Raw genomic sequence first — 25,841 nt, forward strand, 5'->3', positions numbered from 1 at the left:
CCGGGGCCAGGAGTGTCTGCGTAATGCATGGCCCGTGGGAGTGTCTGCCTCCCAACCGTTAGCAGAAACTCTTCTAAGAAAAGAGAACTGCATAGAAGGGGGTCCCTTCTATCTGTTCCTCAAAGCGTGGACCCCAGACCAGCGGGTTCGGCATCACCTGACACAGCTCGTGGGGAATGCAGATTCTCCAGGGCTGCCCCAAGCCTCCTGAGTCAGAATCTCTAGGGCTGGGGACCAGCCCGCTATATTCTAACACATCCTCCTGGGGATTTTGACACGCTTTCGAGCACGGGAACCACGAGTCTCACATGGCACGATGCTGCGTTCAGGTTCACCTCGGGGCTTGTTAAAAGAAGCAGGGAAGAGTTCCCCTCCCCGAGATTCCCTCCTGGGTCGAATCCTCAGGAGATGGGATGGGGAAGCTACAGGGGACACAGCTCCCCCAGGTGATCCTGATGTTCCGTGAAGTATAAAAGCCACCAGAAAAAAAAAATATCAAAGTGGCTTTTTGGCGGAGGGGAAAGAATTAAAGACCTTTCTTCCAATAAAATCTTACTTGGGCCCCAGGACACTACGTTTCACCAAATCTGAGCTGCCTCTGATTATAAGCTGCACCATTATGGAACAAAAGGAAAGAAAGTGCTGTCATTTTTTAGTGTAAGACGCCAGTGATTGTGGAACTGCAGTGCAATTCTGGAGACGCAGAAAGGTGGAAAATAACGGGAGTCCAAAAAAGTCAATCAAATACAGAATGAAACTAAAGAAGGGCATCTATCACCACTGATACAGGTTGGGGGATTCTGGAGCCCTTTGACCTCTTCCTAGCCCCTGGGCAGGTCTGAAGAGACTCAGGGCTTCAGAAAATACTTCCAATTACTGCATCGAAAAAGGCAAGCCAAAAAAAAAAAAAATTAAAAAAAAAAAAGGGGCGCCTGGGTGGCTCAGTCGGTTCAGGGTCCGACTTCAGCTCAGGTCACGATCTCGCGGTCCGTGAGTTCGAGCCCCGCGTCAGGCTCTGGGCCGATGGCTCAGAGCCTGGAGCCTGCTTCTGATTCTGTGTCTCCCTCTCTCTCTGACCCTCCCCTGTTCATGCTCTGTCTCTCTCTGTCTCAAAAATAAATAAACTTAAAAAAAAAATTAAAAAAAAAAGAAAAAGGCAAGCCACAGATTGGAGGAAGAGATCTGTGCCACACATATCCAACAACTGAACTTAAATCCACGGCATATAAAGAGTTGCTACAAACCAATAAGTAAAGCAGTAGTAAGTGGCCAAGGGACTTGAAAGACCGCTTCGCCAAAGAGAATAACGGCCAAAAACACGGGAAAAGGCACAAATTAAAATCACGGTGTGGGATCACGGGGCGCCCAACACAATCAATAAATGCAAAGGACAATATCAAGCGCTGGTAAGGGTGTGGACTGCTGTAGGAGGGTAAACCGACTCAATCCCTTGAGCAAGCTGTTTGCATCCATTAAAACTCAACACAGAGAGAACTTCGAACCCAGCAAGTCCATTCCTAGTGCATTCCTAATAGAAATGTATGATACCTGTACCAAAAGACGTGTGGAAGGATGTTCACAGCAGGCTTATTCATCACAGGTTAAAGCTGGAAACAACCAAATTCTCATGTAGAGTAGAATGAATAGAGTGCTCTATACCCATGTCGGGATACTACACAGCAATGACAATGGATGGGCCACAGCCGCCCCCAACACGGAGGAATGTCATGAGGTCATATGAAAGGCATTGGATTGCATTTCGGTAAAGTTAAAAAAGGGGGGGGGGATCCCAATCTATAGTGCTAGAGGTCAGTTTAGTGGTTACCCTTGGAAGGTCGTGGCTGAAAGGGCCATGAGGGGGACTTGGGGGGAATCTGGGAATGTTCTGTGTCTCCATATGAGTGTCCATTGCCTTGGTGTGTTCAGTTTGTGAAAATTCATGGAGCCGTATATGCTTAACAACTGTGCACTTTTTTGTATGTTGGACCTTACTATAAAGTTTAAAAAGGAGGAAGTGGAGGAAGAGGAGGAGAGGGGGGAGGGGGAGGGGAAAGAAATCATAGCACTCAGTCACCTGAACGTGCTTCCTGGATAAAACTCTGCTTTGCCTCCTAACTGAGTTTTTTAGGGAATTGATGCCATGCCCTCGTCTTGCAGTTCAGGACGAGGCCCGCCAAAGCCCTCCTAGAGGTCACCTCTTCTACTTCCTGGACGAATATTACTGAGGTTGTACTTTGCCACGTTACTTGGTGCCCCTTTTCACAAGGACTCATAGAAGAAACTTCTCTGATAGCTCAATACTTGGAAGAATGAGTATTATCTCAAGCAACAGGTGTGCGTGTGTGTTTAAGCTGGGGACAAGTCTATGTAATCTCTTGCTTCCCTCTTTGCTTTGGTTGCTAGGAAGCTCAGTGTCAACATTTCAGCTGACCTTACATGGCATCATTGGTCCATTGGATGTCTATTCTGTACCAGGGGCTCGGCCAACGTGATGGGCAAGACATCCCCCCTGCCCTTGGGGCCTCACCAAGCCAGGGCACAAGCATGCCAGAGGGGGTGAGAACACCTCCATCAACGCAGTAACAGGAAGCTCAGGGCCCAGGATTGCCGACAGTAGGAGCCCAACCCATCCCTAAAAGGTTAACAAAGTCTTCTTGGAAGAAGTACCACCAGAACTGGGTGACGAGGGACGACCAGGCATTAACCAGCTGAGGAGGGTGGAGGGAAATATTCCAGGCAGAGGCAACAGCAGATGCAAAGTCTGAAGTGAGAGCGAGTCCAAGGCTCACGGTAAATCTCTATTTCTAATTCTCACCGCCCCCCCCCCCTTTGGTACACTCTTCAACCTCTTATTTCCCATTGTTCTGCCTTTCTTAGCTTTGAAATTTTGTCTTATTTTTTTTTCCAGGCCCCATACATCTTTTCGGAGCCACAGAGGACACAGAGACACCAAGAGCCTGTGTAGCATATGGAGCAGGTGCAGACGCTTGAACGCTTGGTCCAGGTCTCAGCAGCCTGGCCCCTTCTCTTCCTTCTCCCAGTGCGGCGTGAGCTGTATAGCTAGATGCTAATGATGTTCCCCTCCTCACTGTCTCCCCGTCTCCCCCCGGCCGCTGAAGCACCCCAAGCGCCCACGTCCTACTCGACAGTGTGTCAAATGTCAGCTCAGCGGGAAGGAGTTTCTGCAGGGGAGTCACCGATATTCCCAGCCCACGCACGGCTCTCTGATTGCTCGCTTCTGCTGCTCTGTCATTGCTACTTCCTGCGGGAGAGGTCAGGCTGGGTGCTCTCCAGAGCCTTGAATGACACTTGGGTGTCATTTCTTCTCCTCCTTACAGTATTTTCTACAAGAGGGCAGAGGCCCATGGTGGAGCCTTTTCCACCCTGACTCTCCTAACTCTATGTGACGTGACTGTCCCCTTCCAGGAGCCTCTGACTCTTCCTTGTCTGTGGGAGTGAGACAGAGAACCCTTGGTGGAGAGAGTGGACACGATGACAAGGAGAATGAGAAGAGGTGGAAAAGAGATAGCCCCTACCCCAAACTTCATTCCATGTCCCCACGGGAGCCAGCCAGGCTCAACTTGGGCTGTCAATACAGGAAGCAGAATGTGTTCTGTTGGCTTGATCATGAACCGAATTATAGCCCCCACCGTCCGTCTAGCAAACCAAGCAATATGATCAGTCACGATAGCACCATGGGTTCGCAGGTGTGGAAAGCTCTAGTTTTGCTCCAAACTGACAAATATTATCCCATGCTGCCTCAGGACCTTTGCACTTGCCATTTCAACTCAATTCCCCAGATCTGCGCATAGATGACTGTACCAGATGACTCAGACCTAGACTCAGACATCTCAATCCGTGGAAGCTTTCTCAGACCGCTCAGGCAAAAATAGCCCCCTCACTGTCACCTCCCTCTGCTTATTATCTGCAGCACTTGACCATCAAAAAGTAGCTTGCTTTTTTACTAACTGTGGTCTGTCTCCCTCGATTGGCCTGGAGACCTCATGAGGACAGGGACTTTGCCTTCTGCCTAGCTGCATCTGAGGTGGCCAGCTGAATGCCTGCTGCCTGGGAGATGCTCATACTCATTTGCTGAATGGGCGAATAAGACTGGACGACAGTTGAGCTTCAGCAGGACCCTGTGAGGTGCCCAGGGCTTCAAAAGTCAGCTGAGACTAAGGATGAGACGGGCAAAGCCCTCACCCAGGGTGCAGAATTTCAGGGAGTGCCAAGAAACCCAGAAACCGAGATTAAATAGCATTCTAATGCAATATTTAAGAAAGTCAAAATTCATGCCAAAAATCCACGATGAATAAAACATCAAAAATTTAAATGAAGACAGGATCCCACTGTGCATACTCTCTCACTTACCCCTCACCTTAATCCCAGCCCACCAGTCCTTCCTTTATTTGAAATTTTGGTATTTGGCTCATCGTGGATTTTTTTTTTTTTGCATTCATTTACATTTTAAAAGACACTGCATTGAAATATGATTTCTCTTGCTGAGTTTCTGGCACCCCTTTAAATTTCATGCCCCAGGCGAGTGACTTACTAGAGTCCTGGCCCTGAAAAACTAAGCGGAACAGCAAGTTACCGTGCACAGCTCTTCCGTGATCTACCCACAGCTCCCCGACCACATCTCACATTACACTGCATGGATTCGCTTAGGAATCTGAAATTTGCAGTAGTCCCCTGGGGGCAGGGACTCTCTGGCTCCTGTCCTCATCCCCAGTCTGTGAACTCAACACCCAACTAAAGACAATAAGACCTCAGCACGGTGATCACACCCCCATCCCCACCGATGTAATCTCCAATCACATGTTCCTCTCCACCCACGAGAGGCGACCACTACTCCAAAGCTGATGTTATTATTCCCATGGAAATATCTTTACACCACAATCATACGGTATATGCCCCATGCAATATACAGTATCAGCCTGCACTTTTAAAAAATTACTATGTTCGATATCGTGTTTCAAGTATTCTTTCATGACTTAAATAATCTTTCTCCAGCGTTATGTTTTTGAGGGCAATCCACGTAGACTCACCTATCTCTAGTTGAGGGGTCAGGAAACTTTTTCCATAAAGAGTTCGATACTTTTGGGCTTTGTACATCACAGAGCCTCTGTCACAGCTACTCAGCTCTGCCATCGTAGCATGAAAGCTGCCGGAGACTGCACACGAATGGGTGGGTGTGGCCGTATGCCAATAAAACTTTATTTACAAAGAAAAAGGTGGAAAACTGGGTCTGCCTCCTGGGCCATTGTTTGCCTGCCTCTTTATTCGTGTTTATTTGGCAGCTCAATCTTTAATACAACAACATGGGTTCATTCATTCTCTCATTGATAGACTCCCATTTGGGGGTTCAGATTTCTTCAACACGACAATGCTGTTCTTGTATACTTCTTGGCTTTTCTTACATATGTGAGAATATATTCTACACAGTAGAATTGCTGGGGTCAGCCTTCAGAGACAAGCCTAAGTTGTTCAAGGGTGAAGAGATCAAGTACCAAATTACACTCCCACGGCAGCATATGGTTTCCTGCTGCTACACGTCCTTGCTGATACGTGGCTACGTCAGACTTCGATTTTGCCAGTCCAAGGTGCAAAATCGTACCTAGGGTGGTGTTAATTTGCATTTCCTGATGGGAATGCTCTGTTAATTTGCATTTCCTGATGATCTGCTCATGAGTCTATTGGCCATTTGAATTCCTGAACATCCGAACTCTTTTTTTTTTTTTAATGTTTATGTATTTTTGATAGAGAGAGGGAGAGTGTGGGCAGAGAGAGAGGGAGACACAGAATCCGAAGCAGGCTCCAGGCTCTGAGCTGTCTACACAGAGCCGATGCAGGGGTTGAATCCACAAACTGTGAAATCATGACCTGAGCTGAAGTCAGATGCTCAACAGACTGAGCCACCCAGGTGCCCAGAACATCTGAACTCTTGAAACAAGAGTTCTCCTCTTGGGAGTTGCCAATTCCTCTTTTTGCCCATTTTTTTTTTCCTACTGGAGTGTTTCTCTTTTTCCAATTGATTTAAGAAAGCTCTTTATATGTCCAAATACCCTTTGCCGGTTACACATGTTGTAAATTTCCCTGCCCAGTATGTAGTGTGTCTTCCCTTTATGCTTTGATAAACAGAAGTTGATTACTTTAATATAGTCAAATGTATCATTTTTTTTCCTCGCAATTTGTGCCTTTGTGACTTATGCCAGAAATTCTTCCCTTTGGAGTCAGATGATATGGGTTTGAATCTCAGTACTCTACATGCTAGTTGTGTGGTCTTGGGGAGATGCTTAATATCCCAGAGCCTCAGTCTCCTCCTCTGTAAAATGGGGACAAGGACAGTATGTCCCCACAGGCTTATTTTGAGGGGTTATTTGTAAACCCTTTATCTGAGGTTATTTTGTAAAGCACTTAGCACAGTGTCAGGCACATCATAATCCGCCCCATCAACACACGTCACCCCACAGAGGGGACCCCACACAGAAGAGACAGGGTACCTTGCTCTCTAGGAGGTCCGCATTCTGCCGCAGTTCATTCCGTGACTTCTCCGATTTTTCTAGCTTCTGTCTCAGCATTGTGAGTTCCTCCTATAAAAGCAAACACCTTGACAGAAGCCATCCTGGATCAGAGGCAGGGCTTCCGCATGTGTTAAGAGTCCCCGGGGAACAGAGCGAGGGATTCTGCCAGCCTCTCTGTGACGATGCCCAGATGCTAAGTTCCCACAAGGGACTTTTTCTTTCCCCATTTCGGAATATCAGCGTCTCTGCTCGTGCAAGTCTGGGGCCACCGGGCTTGCATGAGCATCCCAGTCAAGGGGTGGAACGCAGATCCTCAGAATGAGTCCATTACTCGACCCAAGACTGCGTATGCCTGAGCGGGATGGGGAGCTTGGCCCTTCCTCCTCCCCAAGGCCACCACTCTGCCAGTGGCTCTGCGTTACGCTTTTGGTACTGTCATTAGGCGCAGCCTAAATGTCCCCCCTCCCCCACAGCAGACCCCTGGGATGAACTATGGGATGGGCACAAAAAACGGAGTAGGAGGCTGTCACGGGAAGAGAATCAGGAAGACCTCTGTGCAAAGCCATTGTGTGCATGTGTGCGAAGTGGCTAATTTTGCAAGAATAGACAACAGCCAGGATAAACCAGAAACCAATCAAAACGGTTTCCCTGCAGAAGGCGGGCACCACCGGGGTGGAAGGGACAGTCAGCACCTCTCGGAGAGGTAAGAAGTTAAAAGGCTCAAGATGCCACCACCACGTCTCCCTGGGACGACCAGCATCATGGTCAGTGCTCGTGTGCCCCTGGGTAGTGATGGGGTATCTGACCGGCACCCACAGGCCCGGTGTAGAGCTGGACGTGGGATGGAGGGTGGTCTGTGTCTGTGTTAATGACAGCAGAGTGGCATCTGGAAGGCGGCAGCAAGGCTGCCGAGCAGAGCGTTTCTGCATCACGAATCCGCAGAGTGGAGGCACTGAGTCTGGAAGCAAGCGTTACTATGGGGGTGTGAGGACGGGGCCACCCCACGTCTTGCCTGCCACATGGACCGACCTCCTTGGCGTGGAGCTGCTCATCCCCAATGGTGGCACTCAGCAGGGGCCGGAGGGAACCGAGGAGCCGCCACCAGGACCAGTCCTTGACCGCCAGGAACACAGCCACGTTCTTCTGGATGCACCGCGCAGCCAGGCGGCGAATCTGCGGGGAAAGGAAACCAGAAACTTGAGGGGTCCTTCCCAACCCGGTAAAGGCGAAGGAAAGAGAGCAAAGGGGGTGGGAAAGCGGTTGGAAAAAGCGAGTTCCATATCTTAACGGAAGATGTTGGGTAACTCACACATTTAAAAAGCTTCTTTGCTGGGGGGTGGGGGGGAGGGGAAAGTGGGTGATGGGCAGAGAGGAGGGCACCTGTTGGGACGAGCACTGGGTGTTGTATGGAAACCAATTCAACAATAAATTATATTTAATATAAAAGATAAAAAAGAAGCTTCTTTGCAATGGTATTGTAATAGCATTGTCCGGTGACGGCCAGTAGCTGCCCATGTGAGCACAGCGTCACGTGTAGACTTGTCCAATCACTAGGCTGTGCCCCTGAAACTGTCACATTGTGTCAACTGTACTCAAAAAAAAAGTAAATGCACACTTTTTTTTTTTAATTAAAAATATTTTTTGAGAGCTTTTCATGGAATCGGGCTCTGGGCCTCAGACATTATACCACAACGTAATCTTGCATGACCGAAGAAGAAGGAGAAGCGGAGGAGGAGGGAATAGGGTCACCTCTAGTAAGGGCATCAGATGCAAAATCACCGTGAAAGACAAAAAATAAATAAATAAACGATCCTTGAAAATCCCTGAAATTGCCCACAAGATCCAAAGGCCATGATTGTGTTGCGGGTTGATATTTAGGGGACAGGTATCACTTTAAGTGTTATTTAAATACGAACCCCATGCTGCTCAAGCCTGAGTGAGCGCTTAATAAAGCACCAGTGCTGGGCCCCACCCCCCAGAGGGTCTGATTCAGGAAGTTGGGGTGGGGCCGGAGAATTTGCACGGCTAACAAGTGCCCAGTTGGCGTGGATGCTGTTGGTCTGGGGACCATACTTTGAGAACCACCGGTACAGATGGGGAAACTGAGCCACAGAGACGCCCCTCCCCCCAACCCCGGTCACCTGCTCAATATCACACAGCTTCCCAGTGGTGGGGTTGGGATTTGAAACCCCACAAGTCTGGATGCAGACAGAATCCAGGGCGTTAATGAACCTGTCTTCTAAATCATTCTGAGGCATAAGCTACTGGAAGGCAGTGGGCCAGTGGGGTTGCCCACAATATTTTAATTATTAACGTTCTCGCCTTTTTCTGCTTTTGCCAAGTGCGTGTACTTGAATTTACGAATTCACATCTACTGGGGGCACATGTAATGAGACCCCATGCTAGTGGTAGGACTTAATAATGAGGACCTGGAGGTAACGGGAGCTGGCATTTGTTGAACAATGTGCCAGTCTGGGGCACGGACTAGACTCGGCACGCATGACCTCATTTCACCTTGACCCAGCTCCTAAGGGGTGGGTCTCCACTGTTTGTCTCCAGAGCTGTGCTCTATAATGTGATGCTCAGGGGAACCATGCACACATTTCTCTACTGCACAAGCTACAGGGAAGAAATGCAGTCTCCAGGGTGGCTCAGGACTGCGGACTCTGAGCTGCCCCTTCAGTCCCAAAAGCCTCAATGGCCAGGTCCTATCATGTCCTGTCTGCTGGCCCATAACAGCCAAGTTTTCCAGCGATGAAACAGGTTGAAACCATAACGGACCCGGGAGGGCTTGGATTCCCCCATGATACCTAGATCAAGTCTGACATCGTTGGTCATTTGATGTCAACGTCCTAGAAACAATCATCACATCTTGCAAAGCGTCACTTTAAAGTCCTCCCATTTGGGGTGAGCCTATGGACCGACAGCACTGGCACCATCGTGGGAGACCTGAAGACCACCACCCCTCCCCCGCCCCATGCTCACCCCAGACCCACTGGATCTGGAACTGCATGTGGAAATATCCCACAGGGTTTCATGCCCAAGCGTGAGTGTGCGAAGCGCGAGGTTACCGCGCCCAGATCAGCTCGGATGCTGCTTTTCTGGGATATCACACCTCTGCAGGGGTGACGAGGCTCGCTGGGTGCCATACCTTCAGCTTCTTGAATTCCTGCCGGGACAGAAAGCCCTTACAAGCCGCCTGGAATAAAATGATGCTGTGAGACGCCAGCTTCTCCCGCTGCTTCTCAAGCTTGGAGACCACGCCTGCCTTGAGGAAAACCTGAAGGGACAAAAGGTGACCGGTGACTCCTGTGCGGCTGAATCAGATGGTCTGAAGAGAGAGGGGGTTGCCACTCAACCCAGTTTTCTTGCGCCCCTCCCCCGCCGAGATATTTGTTAGCAGCTGCCTGCGACTGAGGGTCTAAATTGTCAAAACAGGGGTCCCCGGGTGGCTCAGTCGGTCGGGCATCCTTTTGGCTCAGGTCATGATCTCGCACTCTGTGAGTTCGAGCCCCGTGTCAGGCTCTGCGCTGACAGCTCGGAGCCTGGAGCCTGCTTCGGATTCTGTGTCTCCCTCTCTCTCTGCCCCTCCCCCGCTCACGCTCTGTCTCTCTCAAAAATAAAACAAAAACATAAATTGTCAAAACATCTCATCTCCTCTCGAGTCCTCTTTTCCTTCTTCTGGCCCTTGGGTGCTCAGAGCACGGTCCCCAGGAGTGGCATTGTCACCACCGGGGAGCTTGTTAGAAATGCTGGATCCATGGATTTAGTGGCAGGCCTGCGATTGTACGTTCTTTCTGATAAGTGCCGCTGGCCCCCTGAGAGAAGCAGTGCCCTGGAAATATTCAGTCCTGCCTTATAAGGAGGGCCGGAGAATGTGGAGGGAGTGAGGGTGGCCCTCCTCGGCCAGGGGAGGAGGGGGTCAGGCTGGTGCCACCCACAGAAGGTGGTCAGGCACCCTAACGGAAAAGAGCTTGCGGTCCACGATTTCCAGGCCTCTGCTCATCCATAATGGATGGAGGCCTTCCGCAGCAAAGTGATCACTGCCTGCTTGACACCCCGCAGGGCCGCCTTCAATATACTGCAGGGCACACAGAAGGATTTTCTGAGAACCTAACGCTCTGGGGCCAGGCCTGCTCTGCCCACCTGGCAGGGTGGTTACTGTCAGTCTTACCTCCCCGGAGTCAAAGGAAAGATGCCCTAGCAGCTTGGGACTTGAGTCGGTGACAGGGGCAGGGGGCGCTTTTCAGATGCCCACGTCACGCTAATGTCTATGACCAGCCTGCCGTGTTTCTCTGCCAAACGTGGCTTCTCACCCCAAAGATGTGCAATTTTCTAGGGGCACTGGATGGCTGCATCTTAGCGATATTATCAAGTAATTGGGGACGTTATCAATCAGTGTTGCAGATCGGAACCAACCACTTTACCTGATACGTGCAGGTAAAGTACTGAATGTACATCATCCTGTAGGGTAGTTATTGCGATCCCCCCATTTTATGGAAGGAAAGACTAAGGCTGACAATGGCATTTCCCCCATGACCCTCCCCTAGCAAGCGGAAACAGCAGAAATGTTTCCCTCCGTCTGACTCCAGACCAGACTATAGTTATCACTGAATACAATTAACATTTGCATGGCATCTAGATTTTTCAAAGCTCTTTCTCCTCTGTCCCATTATAATAAAAACAACCTTATGAGGAATCTATTGGCCCAGGGAGATTATGTAATTGACTCAAGTTCACCCAGCCGGCGATCAGCAAAGCCAAGTTCACCTCCAGCACCCATTCTCAACGTCGACACGAGGCTTCGTTTCTTCATTGGCTATCGTACAAACGCCTGAAGTTTGGGGTTGAATTGCAATTTGATTCCAGGTGCACAAAGGGTCTCAATCGATTGTCCATTCCCTTAAACCTATTTGCTGTAATGGCAGCCACCCCGCCCGTCCCACAGAGAGCCCTTCCTCAAGGCGAGGATGAGAATCTACACGCCCAGTTGGTGCCAACTCTGTTTTGCAACCTTCCCTGGCTTTACAGGACACTTCCTATCAGCCAGAGCCACCGAGACAATTAGCCTCACTGAAATAAAGACACGACTGACTCATTACCTATCAGATTGTCTCAATAATGACTGTATTAATTTCACAAGCTAGTGAGTCCCAAAAGCTGCTATAAAAAAAAATCAATGATCAAAATGATGACAGCCCTAGTTCGTATATTACAAAAGGCGGCGGGTGCTTCCAAAACCACTATTGATTAAGTATGAAGCTTTCATTAAAAAGATAATTGGAAGCGACCATACACACAATGGGAATAAGTCATCGGCTCTGCAGAATCTTATCTTGATTTTTTTTTCCCTTTAAAGAGCATATTGCCAACCAGAAGGCCAACTGCATGTGGGATTCCACCTTTTTCATAAATGTCATGGCCCTCAGCACAGGCCTCGATAAGGCACCAGGGGCTGAGAATCACAAAGAAAAATCTAAATTATTCGCCTTTTGTGGGTCCAGCGGCTTATCAGACGCAAGCAGAGTGTAACATCTCAACATCCTCACATTTAAGGAAATCTACGGGGGCCACCACGATGCAAACTGTTTTTCCTCTAAAAACACTGAAGACCAAGGTTCAAAATTCTGATATGGCAGAAGCTCCCATATCTGGGACTGCTGAGGAATCAGCTCTTGTCCTAGTAATTTTCCAGATTAGAGGGGTTTCCTTCTTGAAACATTCAAATCTTATCCTATTTGATAAGCGTCTTGTCCCAGTGACAAACGCATTCAACACATAGATGACAACTGACTGCTTTCCCACAGCCAACCTGGGGGGTGGGGAGCAGTGGCTCCATTTTACAGATGAGGGAACAGAGGCTCAGAGAGGCTAAATCAGTCCCTAGAGATTCATAATTAGAAAGCGGGGGAGCAGAGGGGCAGGTGGGTGGCCCAGGCAGTCAAGTGTCCGACTCTCGGTTTCAGCTCAGGTCATGATCTCATGGTTCGTGAGTTTAAGCCCAGCATCAGGCTCTGTGCTTGGGATTCTCTGTCAGCCCATTCCCCACCAGTGCTCTCTCTTCTCTCTCAAAATAAATACATATTTGAAAAGAAAAAAGAAGTGCCCAGTCCTGCCGTGCCTCCTCTGCCCTGAAAGATTGCAGGATAGCCTAGCTTCCAAAGGATACGCTGACTTTAATTTGCTCTCAACTGCTGTTTTAACGAACACCAAGCATTACTTGAGACCAACAGTGTTGGTTTTGTTTGTAATTGGGATGTTTCAGCTTCTAAATCTCTTGCTCTCACTCTGTGAAAGTATGTACAAAGACTCCTCTTGCCTCTGTTTTCTTCCTTGCTCTACAATAGCGGCCGGGCTTATAGAGACTGATTTTTGTATTCATGAAATAATGGAGTCATTATCTAGACCAGTGGTTGTCAAACTTGAACATGTGCCGGAGTCCCGGGGAGGGTTTGCTGCAACCCAGACTTCTGGGTCCTACCCCCAGAGTTTCAGATTCACTAGGTCTGTGCTGGGGGTAGCTGAATGTTTATGCTTCTAGCAAGCTCTCAGGGGATCCTGCGGGTCTAGAGACTGTATTTTGAGAACGGCTGGTCTACGTGGATGAAGTTCTTGGAGCTGAAGGACAAGGCCTCTGAATCTGGACCATACCGACGTGTGTGTAAAGAGTGTGTGTTCGAGTGTATGGATCCAGGGCCATATGGGTTTTCACGGGAGCTGTAACTGGTCTTCTAGATAAGCGTAAGGCCTTGAAAGGGGGCTTACTTCCCAGAGGTGCATCTTCCCTGCCTGGAAAGAAGGGATTTACTAATTATCTCCTAGGAGCTTTTGAGGGAAAAGAGGAACAGTGTGTGAAGCGGAAGCCCAGGAACTGACAGGTTCCTTCCTTCTACTGGAAAGGTCTGCGAAGTCCCAGTCGCTGCCAACTCCCAGTGGAATGAATCAGGTTGAGATGCCGGTAGACTAAGAGGCTTGCGTGTCTATGGGGCAATGACTATATGAAAACCCGTGAGCTCGCCAAGGCAGGTGTAACGGGACACGCTACTCAGGGGCCCCAGAATGACTAATGGCCAATGATGCCACCATGGTGGGTTTCTGGAGAACCGGGGCCCTTCCCCAGCACCTCGCGCCTGGAGGTGGCAGGAGATCGACAAAGGTTTATTGGTTGATGTTAGTCAATCAGGGGATGAGGGTGGGAGGGCAATTTTCCCTTTGGTCAGTTTTCTCCCCAGTTTCTGTTTCTATACTTTGCCATTCTCCCTGCCTGCCGCATGGTCCTTGAGTTTACTTCCCAAAGCAGAGTCCATGGGACACTAGCTCCAGGAGCTGGTAAGGGATCTTCCACAAACACAAAAGGATGGGACTCCCCTTGGGAAGCCCTAAATACAGTATTTTCCCGCTTGAAAACTCGGAGGCTGTACAGGCACATCAGGACTCTGTGAACCTCTTCTCTAAATGTTGAAGCGTTATTGGAAAAGCCTTGGGCTCAACACCAGTTTGAAGAAAGTTATTTCCCTCAACGTTAATGTCATGTGCCTTCTCGCGGAGCCCTAACTTTTCACTTACTGCTGCTAATCAGCCGGGACTATTCGCCGGGGTACTGTCGGTTGCCAAGTAAAAGTTAACCAGGCTCCGGGTGAAGGGGAGTGCTTCTTCTTGGCTTTTACGGCAGCTCTTTCTAAGGCTCGGAAATCCCTGCTGAGGTCCAGGATGTGAACTCTTCCAGACTGCTGAGGTCCCTGGGAGTGTAACCTCTAACAAATGATATTCCCCAATGTTGTTGCCTCCCACGTAATACCACTTTATCTTCCTGGCCTTGTAAGATGGGCAGGGCAGAAAGTCGCTAGCCCTGTCTTCAGTTGGGTGAAAAGGAGGCCCACACAGGTAGCGGATGATGCAGTAGGACCAGAATCAGGGTTCACCTGGGTCCCTGATGGGATGAGCAGAGTGACATAAAAAGGAAGCTGTACTCACCTGGCTGTGCCCAACAACCACCGCCTTCTTCTCCAGATCCAGGGTCTGTAGGAGCTCGTCCACAGCCTGGGGAGAAAAGTTAGACGGACAGAATGAGGCAGGCTCCCAAAGCGGGAGTCAGGTTGGCTGGATGGCTGGTGCCTTGGGAAAGAGGACGGCTCCACGTGTCTTTGAGTCTGAGCAACTGAGCCCCACCTCACCCGGGCGAGGACAAAAGATGAGCATGTATTGAGTGCCTACTGTATGCCATCCACTCCCATGCTGGGACCCCATGGATACCATCTCCTGGCATCTCCCTAGCAACCCGAGGTGGGTCCTCATACTACTGTGCCCGCGTACAGAGGAAAAAAACCAAAGACACAAGAATAAATGAAGGATGTGTCTGCTATGGAAGACGGTATGGCCGTTCCTCTAAAAACTAAACCTCGAGGAGCACCTGGGGGGGCTCAGCTGGTTAAGCGTCTGACTTCGGCCCAGGTCATGATCTCATGGCTCGTGAGTTTGATCCCCGCGTTGGGTTCTGTGCTGACAGCTCAGAGCCTGGAGCCTGCTTCAGATTCTGTGTGTCCCTCTCTCTCTATCTCTCTATCCCTCCCCTTCTCGTGCTCTCTCTCTCTCTCTCTCTCAAAAATAAATAATACACATTAAAAATTTTTTTTAATTAAACCTAGAATTATAGTGGGATCCAACAATTCCCCTTCTGAGTATATACCCAAGAAGAGTGAAAACAGGGACTTGAACAGATACACCCGCGTTCATGGCAGAGTTATGCACAACAGCCAAAAGGTGAAAGTAACCCAGTGTCCGTCCACAAGCGAATGGATTCACACAACATGGGATATACACCCAATGGGGTATTAATCAGCTTTAAATGGGAAGGAGATTCTGTCACCTGCTGCAACATGGATGAACCCCGAGGGCAGGATGCTAACTGAAATAAGCCAGTCAAACAAAGACAGATGATCCCATTTACACGAGGTGCCTAGCTAATCAAGCTCATGGAGACAGAAAGTAGAATGCTGGTGCCACGGGCTGGGGAGGGAGAGTGGGGAGTTAGTGTTTACTGGGGACAGAGTTCCAGTCTTGCGAGATGAGGTGTCATGGAGGTGGACCGCGGTGCTGGGTGCACAACACTGTGAATGTACCTGATACCCCCGAACTGCACATTTCAAAATAGTTAAAATGACACATTTCATGTTATGTAAATTTTACCACAATTTTTAAAACACGAAGGCAGGGGCGCCTGGGTGGCTCGGTCAGTTAAGCATCCTATTTCGGCTCAGGTCACGATCTCGCGGTTTGTGGGTTCGAGCCCCGCGTCAGGCTCTGTGCTGACAGCTCAGAGTCTGCTCGGGATTCTCGCTCCCTCTCTCTCTGCCCACCCCCACTTGCTCACGTGCATGGTCTCTCTCTCTCTCTCAAAATAAATAAATAAATTTTTAAAAATGATGGGGCGCCGGATGGCTCAGCCGGGTGAGCGTCCGACTCTTGGTTTCAGCTCAGGGCGTGATCTCTCAGTTTTGTGAGTTCAAGTCCCGCGTCGGGCTCTGCGCTGACAGCACGGAGAGCGCCTGGCATTCTCTCTCTCCTTCTCTCCCTGCGCCTCCCCCACTCACGCTGTCTCCATCTCTCTCAAAATAAATAAATAAGTAAACTTAAAAAATTAAAAAAAAAAAACACGGAGGCATTTCCCCAAGGTTATAAGTCACATGCGGGCAGAGCCAGATTGGAATCAAGGTCAGTAGACCCACATGGCAACCTCAATGACATCACCCCTTCACACGCCCAGGGTGGCTCCAGAGGGACCCCAGGCCACTAGGAACTTCACGCGCTGTGCCACTGAGGCTGGCTGCGGCAGCCTCCCCAGCACTCTGTCCCTTCCTCGCTGTTCTTGCCCAAGACTCTGCCTCACATTCACAGATATCAGCTGAATAAATGACATGGCTGTTAACCTCGCGTGCCTGACCTTGAGTCTGGGGGGAAGCCTGCACTTCATCCCTTATTTCCCTCTGCTGCACCTGGTACCGGTCTATGCATACAGCAGGAGCTCAATGAATACGATGGCTGAGTGAGCAAACAAACAAGGGATCCCGCAGAGGTGGAAGGGGTATGGGACAGAGGGGGAAGGGCAGACCCACACAGGAGAAACAAATTCACCGCGGGAGATTTCCTGAATGTGGCATCGGCCACAGCACAGCCACTTAATGGGATTTTCCTTTGTCATCAAGGTCTGCGGGGTCTGAAACAACGCTGGGGGGAGATTTGTGCCCTCAGAAAAATGCGGGTCATACCTGGTTCCTTTGGGCCTCCAATTCCCCTCCCAGTCCACCTCCACACCACCCCTCATGGACCTTCCATTCGCTGAAAATCAGTCTATTTTCAGAACAAACTGTCAGGAAGGTAATTGCCACACTCAGGAAACAAAAGGTATTATGGGCCTGGTGTAATTTAGTAGATGAGTTTCAATTCCGTGGGTCGTCAGCATCACAGAAAATTTCCTAAGATGCTTAAAAAAAAAAGCATATTAAAAGTCTGGTCCAAGACTATAATCTAGGAGCAATTTTCCTCCTCTGACCTCCTGGAAGAACATTCCATAATGCTCCTTCCAAAATTCAGTGGTTTCACTTATGACATGTTAGCCAAAAAGTGTTCCAAGGGAGCTATAGGCAGCAAAATGCATAAAAACCAATATATCCAAAACACAGCATCTTTCCTCTCTGCACAAGAGCAAAACAAAATAAAAATTGACTGAAAACAAGACAGATGGAGGAAAACTAAATGAAAGCTACAGCCAGTGAAATTCTGAAATTTTTCTAAGTTGACCTTGGACATAGCATCCAGAGTAGATGTTTGGGGAGGGGGAACACTGAGGACCTGTAGGGAGATCCACCTTGGCTGAGATCCTGGTTTTACCACTCATGAACTGTGCGACCTTGGACAAGCACTTTACTTGGAGCTCTGGGTTTCTCTTCAGAACGATGGGAAAGAAATGCTCACATCTGCTTCAGAAGATTCTGTGGCTGTTCCTGCAGTGAGCTCCATACCATATAGTAAGTGCTCAATAAACATGATGAGCTACTCCTAATGACCTTGAGCTAGTCCCACTGGCTCCGTCTTGGTCAAAACTTGGTAGCGGTCAAAACTATGGAACATAAACCAAGCTTCTATTTCTCGGGCACACCCAAACACTGCCAAAACACACACCCAGCCATCCAATATCCAAGGATTCTTGCCCGTACCCTCTCTTTCTTAGAGCCCTGTAGATGACAAAGCCAAGAAGATCAGGCCTAACAAAGACATTCTGTTCCACTGATCTCATTTTACAGGTAAGAAAGCTTACGTCCCAAGTGATAGAGCCCCCGAGTGGCTGCAGTCATTGAACAATGCTTCTGACCCTCATTTTCCTGCAATATGGCAATAAGGTTCCCTGCCTAGACCTTACGGTGTTGGGACAATTCATTGAGAATATGTGTAAAGGTCTTTGTAAGCGATGTTGCACTTAATTGCTGTTATTGCTGTTATTGTTATCGTAATGAGTATTACTCTCAGATGGAACTTTATGAAATGGGCACATATGTAGGTCAATTATCAGCAATTGCATTTGTCTCTACATAATGTAAATCATTGTCCAACAGCCAGTTGGTGGAAGACAGGGCAAGAATTCGGATTACTCTAACAAACCTCTTCCTGGTCCCACATCTTTCTGGAATCAGCTATCCCACCCTAATTGTTCAGATATTTGAGGTCTGCCCCTCCCCATATGGAATGCTGCGCACAGCGTTGGCCATCCTGTTCCGAGGAAACAGTTAAATGGTTTTCTCTTGTGCTTTTGAGTCTGAGCATGGCTCTCAGTGCTTTACACACACCTCATTTTATTTTCAAACGTCTGCGACAGGTACGACTTCATGCTCGTTTTACAGACAAGGAGAGCGAGGTCCAGTTGAATGAAATGACCCGCCAAAAATTACGCGCTAGGAAATGGTGGAGGGAGATGCAACTCCAGGGAATCAGATTCTTGAGTTTGTTCTCGGCCCTCTGATGCTAGGATCCTGTCCAGCTCCACTACTCAGTGGCTGTGTGGCCTTGAGCAAGCCACACCTGCTCTCTGCTCCTCCGTACCCTCTTCTAGGATATGGGGTAATCATGCCCATCCTTATCCTCCAAGGATGGAGTGGAGATTTAAGGTCACAAAGGTAGCATGTAGGCGTAAGATTTACAGAATGGTGGAGGAAGGAACTTGATAAATTCTCTGCCCTCCGCCCCACCAGAAAAAAATAGTGATAAAAATGGATACAATCTTCAAAAACAACAAGTTCCATACTCTGGAAATTGAGCAAGGGCATACAGCAGAGAAGCATTTGTGCAAGAGAAACTATTGAATCTCCGGTAAGAGCAGTCGGAGACTGTGACGATCTTGACCTGGGCTGCTCCGGTCCCCATCAAACTCTGGCAGTGTGGTAATCCCACCAGGAGGAGGCAAGCTGTGAAAACCAGTGACTTTGCTCCCAGAAGGGGCCCACTTACATGGAGGGACGTACGGGCAAGTCCCACACCCAGGATCGTTGTTAGAAACAGTGGTGATCTTGGCAGCAAGGAAATGGAGAAGGTCAGTGGCACAGCTAGCCTGATATTATCATCAGGATTGGGGCCGGAAATGGGCATTGACCAGCCAGAAACTTGACGAGGAGATACAGGGAATGGACAGCCATGTGGGCCTTGATAAGCCCCCACATACTCTTAAGCAATCTGGAGGGAAGCACACGTGCTCGAGGCTCCACGCAGGACAGGAGAAACTGACCGAGCCCTTAGCTATCTAGACGTCTCTATTCAAACATAAGGCCCGGGCGCCTGGGTGGCTCAATCGGTTAAGCATCTGACTTTGGCTCAGGCCATGATTTCACAGCTCGGGGGTTCGAGCCCCGTGTGGGGCTCTGTGCTGACAGCTCAGAGCCTGGAGCCTGTTTTGGACTCTGGGTCTCCCTCTCTCTCTGCCCCTCCTCTGCTAGTACTTTTCTTTCTCTCAAACATAAATTAAAAAAAAAAACTAAAACACTAATAAATAAATAAAGGTGAGGCCATATACATGGGCGGAACATCTATGAGAGGCCAAACAAAGAGTAAAATCTGTGGCACAAGTGTAAGTGTCCGATCACAGATGACATTTCCCAACCCGCATGTAGCTCCATTTGAATTAGGTAAAGGCTCGAAAATTCAAGGTGCTGTGCTGACCGCTAAGCCATGCTAACAAAGGGGAAACCCTTGAGAATCCAGGATTTATAATAAAGACAGGAATGAAAAACCCAAGTGGAGACATCAGTGATCTCTTACTGTGGGGGAGACAGACTATACATCTGGTCCAGATAAGTTACTAAATAATTGGGGGAAAGATTAGAATCTGGAGATTCTATGATATATTATCTATAGTGTCCAGTTTTCAGCAATACACACACATACACACACACACACACACACACACACACACACACACACACAGGCATACAAAGAAACTGGAAAGTGTGACGTACCCTCAAGGAAACGAACAAGAAAATCAGTCACTAGAAACCCTTTGTGGGCTTACGCGTGGACTTAACACACATAGTCAAGCAGCTATCACATTGCACACACAATGCTCACTGTCATGCCCGGCGCCTGCTACGTTTCAGTACGTACTAATAAGTGGTGGGGGGTCTGAGGTTATGAGGCCCTCTTGGGCACTGCAGTGATAACGCACCCCTCGCCTCCACCCTTCTAGGCTCCTTGACTGCATGTGGGAGAAGCCCAGCTCATGCCCCCACTGACAGAGCCCCTCTGGGTCCTAGAATTTTGCAAAGAGCTCCCTCTTCAATGTTCAACAAGGATGTGGTCTCACATCTCAAACAGTCAGTGAGAGACTCCAGGAATAATGGAGACCCGCGGCTGGGAATTCTTCTCCAACTCGCTCCTAGGTGAGTGGTGTGGGGAAAAGCATCCCTGTGTGTGGAACTGAATGCTTACCCAGAGGACCACGTGGCTGCTGTGAGCATGGCACCTCCTCCCTGAAACCCGCACCATGACCCAAAGGCCACCACGGCCCAATGGCTGCCATTTGTCGCATACCTGCCATGTGCCAAGCGCTTTGTTATGCCCTGTTACAGGTTGCCTGTGCTCGCGTAGCTATTGAATATCAAGGGGTGTGGATGAGTGGAAAGAGAGATGGCAGAAAGGAGGATTGGAATATAAGTCTGTCTGACTCTAACCCACATGCTTTCAGCCACTGAAGCTCTCCCTTAAGGGTGGGACTATGTCAGTGAGGTTTAACTCCATATGCTCAGAGCTGTAAATAGAATGCACGCACACACACACACACACACACACACACACACACACAATTGGGTCGGTCAACACTGAATGTAAAACGTGTACAATTATTAAAGCAGTAAACGTGAACTGGAGGAAGACACTGAAGGGAGGAAGAAAAGGATGATAAATACATTGCGGAGGCTAAGGCCACGGGAACCCCTGAATCATGAGTCAGCACGCTGCGAGTGGACAGCTCCCCCTCCCAGCCGTGGGCTCCTAGGGGCCCCTCCCCGGCGGAAAGGGGCTCGGACAGATTCACGGGTGACTGGGGGTATCCACAAGGGTCTGAGATGGAACAAGAGGGGCCTTCAAGAAGATAGATTGACATCCCTTGATTGTGTTCTTCAGATCGAGTCCCCAGGGACAGAGATTTTGTTGGCTCAAATCAATCAGCGCTGTAGGCACTCTGCGAAGAGGGCAGGCCCTAGGGTTTCCTCGCATCGATCGGGGAGACTTGGCAAGTCCTGCCTGAGCAGCAGAGAGATTGAAGAGACCAGAATCTGAGACATGGCCAAGGTGAGCGGACCTGCCTGAAATTCCACCATTATAGTCACTCTGGGTGGGCTTCATTGCAGGTGCATGCACAGTCTTAGCCAGACGGGATAAGCGGGGACAGAAGAACAGGACCCAGTTGATCAGAGCTGGGGACGGGGTTATTCTGGAGACCGGAGCACTGCCTGGGTGTCTAGAAGGGACAGGAGCATCTTGAACAGCTGGCGATGGGCGTGAGGATACTGCTCCCTGGGGAGGACCACGGAAGGACAAAGCGGACTGGACTTCCTTCGTGATCTTGCTTAAGCCAGTTCAAGTAACGAAGGTCGGCTTTCCATGCCACACCCCTGCCAATGACTTCTCAGTTGACCGTCACCGACCACCTGTTAAAGCCCAGACTCTCTTGTTCTGCCAACAGTGACCCGTGGCCTGGCCTCTGGCAACATCCTCAGCCCCTGTTCATGACGCTTGGCATCTTTTGTGCTCCAGCCACACTAAACTACCCATGCAACCTCGTCACTGATCTCTGCATGTGCTGTACCCAGCATGGGTTGCCCTTCGCTCTTTCTCTCACCTAATTCCTCCAAATTGTCCCATAGGGTTCAATTCAATCGTCACCTCCTCTGAGGTGTCTTCCATGAATGCTACACTCTCACCCCAAATGTTTTAGTGAGGTGCTCCCTGGGGTGTCCCAAAGCCATCCCTCTGTATGGAAATTGCCTGTTGTAGCCTTTCCCTCACCCAGCGAGACTGTCTTCTGTCCATCCCTGTATCTCTGGCACCCAGCACAGAGCCTGGTACAAAGCAGCCACTTGGTCAAAGCTGGATGGAATCAAGGATAATGACTTTAAATTAACATCACGGAAGGCGCATTCGGTACAGAAATTCACCAGATACCTTGCCTATCCTCGCAACGCTCCCGTTCAATGAGGGATCAATCATGCTACTCCATGCCGCTGAACTCTGTGCTTAAGAACGGTTAACTTGATAAATGTTAGGCTGGGTATATTCCACCACAACGAATAGCGCAAAAGCCCTGCGTGCAGAATCCGAGAGCCTGAGTTCGAATCCCAGCTCCACCAGAACCTGGCTGGGCAGCGACGGCCTCAGTCGCCTCCGCTATAAAATGGGGCTAATTCCCAGAGTGGGAAGGCTTTATCTTTTGAGGTCCGTTCCCGGTGAAGGATCTGTAACTTTTTCACATCGTGCCTGCTCTGTGATCAGAGTTGGCACATAAAAGGCACAAAGTATCCAGCGGGTGCCCACCTAATGAGTGCACCTCATTAGGAAAGACGGCACCCTTGGGTCAATGAGAGGCACATATTAGGCACACAGGGGACTTCATCAAGGCCCGGCTTACACCCTGACAATCAATTCTCTCTGCTGCCATCTAGTGTCTCATGACCATATTGACCTTCTCTGGCTGTCAAACTCATCTTCTTAAATCCTGAGGTCTTAACTGCTTTGCACACAGAGGCTGACAGTTGGGCCACCCAAGCACGTGTTCATGTATAATTCATGGTGTATCACGTTGCCTGGCAAATGAATATTTATCAGCTTTTTCATAAGAGGCAGGATGGTGTTTCCTTTTGTTGCTACCAAAATTCTATGCTGTAGCAAATGAAATTTGTGAGCAAATAAAAAGAGAATAAGAAGGAGCGAAAACTCCCAGCCAAGTCCATTCCACTTGTAATTTTCCATTTTCCGAGGCCCTCCAGCATGTGTATGGAGGTGGTTTCAGTTTGGCTACAGGAGAGAACTGCTGAGTCGTCCAGAATAGAATCGTCCCATATGCTGTACCTATTGCCCCCGCAGAAAACTCCCCCACACCCCACTTCTGTGCTGTTTTCGATGGCAGATGAGCCCCAGACCCTTTCCGTGGCTCCCCTCCAGATGCTGTGAACAGAGATCAAGTTTGGGGTGAGCCAGGATAAGGAACCCCGAATGAAGACTGGTCCAGACTGGACGGTGGCATCGAGCCAGGCAGTCTCATGACTTCCAGACTGGGCTGCCACCAAGGGAGAGGATGCCCCTGCAGCAGCATACGAGCTGGGTCTGATGCCCCCTCCCCTCCCCGTGGTGGGTGAGGAGGGCTACGTAGAAGGTACTGCCCTGTCTGCAGCAGGTGACCTGTGCCCTGGTCCTCAGACACGCACGGGCACACTCGCCTGGAGGCGGAGTCTCAACGCGGTTGTGAACATGGAGTCTGGGTGGCTTATGAGAGGATGCTGATACGCAAACTGACGCTAACGTTGATGACAGTAGTTTACATACACGGAGCCCTCACTCTGAAGCTGGCTCTGCGTCAAGCACGTGAACTCCACTATTGCGTGTGATCCTCAAACACCTTCTGCAGGTGGCCACTGTTGTCGTGCCCACCTCACAGATGCCATAACCGAGGCAGAAAGATGATGTCGCTTGCTTACACGCACACGGCCCCAGCTAGGAGTCACCTGCAGGTTTGTTTGACTCTGGAGCCGTGCTTTCTTGACTGCCCTCCCTGGAAGCCAGAAACTCAGGTTCAAGGACAAAACCCACAACAACACTTGGCTGTGTGGCCTCAGGGGAATCCATTCATCTGTCTGAGAAAATCACTTTCTCATCTGCAAAAAAGGATACAATAGCGCTCACTTTGCAGGGCTACTGGGAGGATGCGGGGCTTTACAGATTCTAAAGGGCTCTGTAACCGTTGATAGGCCAGTGGCTGTTCTCAGTGGAAATATTTATTGATGGTTTGACACTGGGGTAAAGACAAGGTCCCAGCCACAGGGGTATAGGAGTTTATGGTGGAAGTGCAGACAGGAGACACACAGGAGCAGAAATACAAGGTTAGGCATTTGTTTTCATTCATTCATTCATTCATTCATTCATGCATTCATCCAACAATGGACTGAGCCCTTGCTAAGACCCAGAAAACGCATAGGACATGTAAATCATTTCAGACAAGGGAAGTGCTACACACACATTAGAACAGGATGATATCACGAGGCTAAGCTCTGAGCCGGCATCTGAAAAGCAAGATGACACTAGCCACACAAAACACTGAGGGAAGTGTGCTCCAGGCAGCGAGAACAGCCAGTGCAAAGGCCCTGAGGTGGTGTTCACGGCGATTCCCTAAGAAGTATGGGCTCTGGTATAAAACACGTCCTGAATATTGGGGACCGTGAAGCTCTCCTTTCATGGACTACTCCGGGAACAGTGCCAGTGCTGAGTTGGAACTCCTTTTGAAAATGATGGCTTCGCATCTTTCTAGGGGCCCTCCTAGTGGCACATGCCCTCATTCTTTTCCTGCAGTCCATCATGCAGGGCTTCAGGAGGCCATTCCTAAGTGACAGGGCAGGGGGGGCAGTCGGGAGCAGAGGTCTGAGACAAACCTCACACTGCCCTCGGGGTGCCTGGGTGGCTCAGTCAGTTAAGAGCTCGACTCTTGGTTTTGGCTCAGGCCATGATCCCACGGTTCATGGGCTCGAGCCCCACTTCAGGCTCTGTGCTAACAGTGTGGAGCCTGCTTGAGATTCTCTCTCTCTCCCTCTCTCTCTCTCTCTGCCCCTCCCCTGTGTGTGCTCTCCCTCTCAAAATAAATAAATAAACTTAAAAAAAAAAAAGCTCACTCGGCCCTCATCTTTGCCCCCAGGGCCCGGGCCTCAGATGCCCACGGGTCCAGATGCCCCCTCCCCGCCTCCCCCACTGCTCCACATACCTTCCTCTCATCTATGCCCTCGGAGGCCGACGTGAGCTTCTTCATGAGGACAGGGTCCAGCACCTGGAATCTCCGGCGGAATTGAGCGAGCCCCACATGGTCAGCATAGCCTGGGGGTGGGGTAGGGAGCAAGCAGAACGTGGAGTCCAGGTGAGAAGGGCAGCCCGGGGCCTGGATTCACAGGCAGCCCCCGCCCTGCTCTCAGCCTTGCGGCTCATTTGCTGGGCAAACTCCCTTCTGGGGCCTCAGTTTCCCCATTTGTTAAGAGGTCGAATTCAATCAGCATTTCTCAAATATGTTCCCTAGAACACAAACCCTATAAAGTGCTCCACTGAAGGGCGCCTGGGGGGTTGGTTCTGTTGGTTAAGTGTCTGAATCTTGTTTTCATGCTCAGGACTTGATCGCACGACCCATGTCTGCCTCTGCTCTGACAGCACGGATGCTGCTTGAGATTCTCTCTCTCCCTCTCTCTTCTTCCCCTTCCCCACTCATGCTCTCTCTCTCTCTCTCTCTCTCTCTCTCAAAGTAAATAAATAAACTTTTTTTAAAAAGTGTTCCACTGAATCCTCCCAGGGCTCCTGGGTGGCTTAGTCGGTTGAGCATCCGACTTCAGCTCAGGTCACGATCTCACAGGTCAGGAGTTCAAGCCCCGCGTCGGGCTCTGTGCTGACAGCTTAGAGCCTGGAGCCTGCTTCGGATTCTGTGTCTCCCTCTCTCTCTGCTCCTCCCCTGTTCACATTCTGTCTGTCTGTCTCTCAAAAACATATAAACATTGGGGCGTCTGGGTGGCTTAGTTGGTTAAGCATCTGACT

General features: G+C 49.7%; 1 protein-coding gene across 3 annotated transcripts in view; it reads right to left on the reverse strand.

The window, feature by feature from the left end:
- The window catches only part of MYO18B (myosin XVIIIB), a 258,324-nt gene that overhangs the window by 140,522 nt on the left and 91,961 nt on the right, over positions 1-25,841 (reverse strand). For all 3 annotated transcript variants that reach the window (XM_053902225.1, XM_053902226.1, XM_053902227.1), the window contains 5 exons: positions 25,030-25,139; positions 14,499-14,564; positions 9,676-9,804; positions 7,554-7,697; positions 6,504-6,593 (listed from right to left, as the gene is read on the reverse strand). In XM_053902225.1, coding sequence (XP_053758200.1) covers positions 6,504-6,593; positions 7,554-7,697; positions 9,676-9,804; positions 14,499-14,564; positions 25,030-25,139 — 539 coding nt within the window. The remainder of the gene's footprint in view (positions 1-6,503; positions 6,594-7,553; positions 7,698-9,675; positions 9,805-14,498; positions 14,565-25,029; positions 25,140-25,841) is intronic.

This window comes from Panthera pardus, unplaced genomic scaffold (assembly GCF_024362965.1).
Source record: "Panthera pardus isolate Hobbes unplaced genomic scaffold, ASM2436296v1 HiC_scaffold_15, whole genome shotgun sequence".
In the NCBI taxonomy this organism is placed as follows: Eukaryota; Metazoa; Chordata; class Mammalia; order Carnivora; family Felidae; genus Panthera; species Panthera pardus.